Consider the following 4,173-nt stretch of genomic DNA (forward strand, 5'->3'; position numbering starts at 1 on the left):
CAGTGTGTTTTAATTAATTAAGTGTTTTGAGCGTGTAATAGTTAAAGTTTAAGTAATAAAGGAAAATTTTGTTTACCAGGGTAAGTAAAATTTTTGTTCCATGCTACAAATTTTGTCATATTTATTAATAATAATAAGAAAAATGTATTACTAATTTGAATATAAATTATTTTTGATATTTTTAACATTTTGGTAAAAAGCTTAAGAATGTCTGATAGAAAAGCTATAAGATTGTCTGGAGCCCTATATAAGAGAAAGCGGGAGGAAAAAACAAAATTAATCCAACAAAATGTTTGGTTCACTAAAAAAATTTTTGGAGAAATCTTCAGAAACGGAAAATACTTGCAGTAGTCAAACAAGTTCAATTAGTGATTTAAATAAAACTGAAAATAAATTATCTACCGTTGGCGCAAATGTTGATGACAATATTGATAGCAATGATGAAATTAAAGATATAGCAGTAGCAAGTATCGACGATATTAATGAAATTGATGAAGCTTATTCTGCGATGTGTATGGAACTGAATGATCCAGCAACCTGGCCTTTGGCACTTACCAATAAAGTGCTAGATATTTTAATCGAAAAGGGCCCTGTTCAAAATGTACAATCAGCATATGCAGAAAATCAGTCAGGAAGATCGTTTTCAAATGTTTATTTTTATCGATAAATGTCTAATGGTCAAAAGTTCAATCGTGAGTGGTTAATCTATTCACCGAAAAATGACATCATATATTGCTTTTGTTGTAAATTATTTAGCAAACAAGAAATGAAATTAGTGAACGAAGGCTTCAACGATTGGCAACACACATCAGAAATACTACCTCGCCACGAAAAAACATCTCAACATATCCAAAACTGCAGCTCGTGGAAAGAATTGGAGTTAAATTTAAAAAGGAAAACCACAATTGATAAGGATATGCAACGCTATTATAATGCTGAGGAAAAACGATGGTGTCAAATTGCCACGCAAACGATATCTGTGGTGCAATTTTTAGCTGGACAGTGTAGCTTTTAGAAGATCTTCGAACAAATTGTACGAAAAAAATAATGGTAACTTTTTGAAGGCCATCGAAATGATAGGAAAATTCGATGATATAATGGCAGATCACATAAAGCGAGCACAAAAATCAATCGCTTTAAAAATCCACATGCCACATTACCTGGGAAATCGATTTCAAAATGAAATAATTTCTATACTTGCGACCCAAATTCAAAATCATATACTAAAATCTATAAAAGAGGCAAAATATTTTTCTGTGATTTTAGACTGTATCCCGGATGCTGGGCATGTCGAGCAAATCACATTAGTTTTCAGGTATGTACATATTGAAAATGATGAGTTGAAATACGAGAAAATTTTATTGGTTTTTATCAATCAGAAAAAGCCACTGCAGATTATTTATATAACTTCTTAATTGAAAAGCTAAATCATCTAGGATTAAATATTAATTACATGAGGGGCCAGGGATACGATGTCCGGAAAACATATTGGGCTGCAAAAACAAATTCTTGACAGTTACCCACGAGTTTTATTTATGCCATGCAACGCGCATATTTTAACACTTTCGACTCGGGAGTCGGACTGCCAGTCGGTACGCTGCGCTCGGAATATTATAGTGCTATACTTATCTCTCAACTCGGTATTTTTTTGTATCGGATTTTTTTCAAAATGTGGTTATATTGCTTTTAAATATAGTTATTATGATAATAAAATAGAAAATTTTGAAAATTAAAAAAAATTGCACCCTATATTGTTTAAAAAATCATTTCTTCACAGATCTTTATTAGAATTATGGAGATCATGAGCTAATAAATTAATTTTGTTATATATTTATTTATAAAATTGATAAATCAATCAATAAATGAATGTAATAGTAAATTAATTTTCAAAATATAAAAAAAAATTAAATGTAAGTTTAGTTTGCGACGAGTCGTCGCCGACACGATATGCCGCCGGAGCGGCGGCATCCGAGTCGGAAGGGTTAAATTTGGCCATTAATGTTGCAGCTAAAGTTTCATTTTTTCAACTGTAGATTTTTTAGTAACATATCAGCTATTTACAATTTTTTCAGCGGTTCACCATTTAGGTGGCAAATACTAAAAAACTCTATAAAAACATTAACATTAAAACAAGTTTGTGAAACTCGGTGGGAAGCAAAAACTAAAGCAATTAGACCACTGCGCCACAAATTAGGTGAAATTTATGATAGCCTCATAGAAATAGTCGAAAAATCTCTTACGCCAGCAGTTCGACATGAAGCTGAATGTTTGGCAATGAAAATTAAATCTTATAAATTCATATGTTCAATAATAATATGGCATGAAGTTTTGGAAAAGGTGGACTTCATTAGTAAAATAATGCAGAAAGTTTCTTGGAACATTAGTTCGCCCAATCAATAAAAGATGGGTATTGAAATTTTTTGAAAGCATAAGAAATAATGAGAGTTTTGAAAATTATTTGCAAATGGCTAATAAACTTTGTGAAGTATTAGAAGCAGTACCAGATTTTCCTGCTGAAATTAGTGTAAGCCGCCGACGCCACCGAAAACTATTCAGCTATGAAGGAGACAAAGACATTCTATTGACACCAAAAGAAAACTTTAAAATTACTTTTTACTATATCATAATTGATACGGCAGTTTCATCATTGACGACCCGTTTCTAAACACTATCAAACTTTGAAAACTCTTTTGGGTTTCTTTATAAATTTATTGATATGGAACTCAACGAAATAAAACAAAATTGTTTCGATTTACAAAACAAATTTAAAGATGGCGATGAATCCTGCGATATCAGTGGCATAGAACTTTTCGATGAATTGGTTTCTTTAAAAATTCTTATAAAAGAAAGGAAAGACCCTCAAGAATTAATTAAATTTTTATATAAATACAGCTTGGAAACGTCTTTCCTAAAGTTTAAAACTTTTACTGACAGTTCCAGTATCTGTTGCATGTGGAGAAAGAAGTTTTACAAAACTAAAAATAATTAAAAATTACCTGAGAACATCAATGTCTCAAGAATGTCTTAGTAATTTGTCAATAATAGCGATAGAAAATGAAATTGCTGATCATTTTAGTATTCAGGAGGCGATTGAAGACTTTGCTTCAAAAACATCGCGCCGAGTAAACTTTAAATGATGTTACTTAAACTATTAATTATTAGTATTATTTTAATTGTAATGTTATATTTAAATTATATATAATTTTCATTCTGAGAACTGCGCATGTATATTTATAAATATATATATATTTTTTCACAGGGGCGGCTATATTTGCTGGCTCGCAGGCGGCCTTATACCCAGGCACGACCCTATTATATTAAATAGTTCTTGTGATTGTTATTGTGTTAATAAGTCGTGATTATTAGTGATTGGTAAAATTATTTGCTTAACTCATGAGTCTCCCCTCGGGGAACTCAATGAGCACCTCTTTGAACGTACCACTAACGGAAGTAAATAATGTTCTAAATGATTATTCACAAATTGCTCGGATTTTGTTACCAAACAACTGCGATTAAAATTAATTCAACTGGAGATTCAAACAAAAGACTGTCTGAGGAACGAGGGTTTATCGAAACCAGAATAATGAATTCGACTTACGATTCACAGAATACTTAGAGAAAAAGTATTTTAATCCCATGTGTACCCTCGAAGCAAAAATCGCTAGACGAAGACCAGGAGAGGAGATTTAGCGAATTGACCGACACACATGGAAAACTTTTCAAAGAGAGAGGCGAGTCATACAAAGTGCTAAAACATCATATAAAAACTAGATCGCAACTCCCTGTAATTACACCTCCATAAAGGATGTCGCCGCACAGGACAGAGCTACTGCGATCTGAAATCAAGAAAATGCTACAAGAAGTACTCACTAGGTTACAAAATATAGTCCTGGTTCTGCCGGTTAATCAAGGCTACAGAATTTAAATTTACCTCTTGCTCAGAATTCTCTGAGTAAAGTTGCATGCAACGTTCGTTCATATTAAGGCCGTCCACTAAATGCAACGCCCGGCTGTCTAGGGCATTCCGCTCGTACCAAAGTTCTTAAATTATTTGGTTGCTGACAATTATATATGAAAAATTTACGAAGCAATTATTGAGGAAGGAGACAAACCGTTTATCCGAAACGTTTAATTATTTTGAAAACACTGAAGCTTTCTTATTCCATACACAAA

The 4,173-nt window shown here is 32.3% G+C and overlaps 1 protein-coding gene across 1 annotated transcript; it reads left to right on the top strand.

Annotated features, from left to right (window-relative positions):
* The first annotated feature begins 289 nt into the window (after positions 1–289).
* LOC113374445 (zinc finger MYM-type protein 5-like) lies at positions 290–667 on the top strand. The gene has a single exon (XM_026614488.1). It carries the CDS (start codon positions 290–292, stop codon positions 665–667), a length of 378 nt encoding a protein of 125 aa, XP_026470273.1.
* Positions 668–4,173: the final 3,506 nt, after the last annotated feature.

Source organism: Ctenocephalides felis, unplaced genomic scaffold (assembly GCF_003426905.1).
Source record: "Ctenocephalides felis isolate EL2017-DRISC unplaced genomic scaffold, ASM342690v1 CF-g0.4_SCAFFOLD_01786, whole genome shotgun sequence".
Taxonomy (NCBI): Eukaryota; Metazoa; Arthropoda; class Insecta; order Siphonaptera; family Pulicidae; genus Ctenocephalides; species Ctenocephalides felis.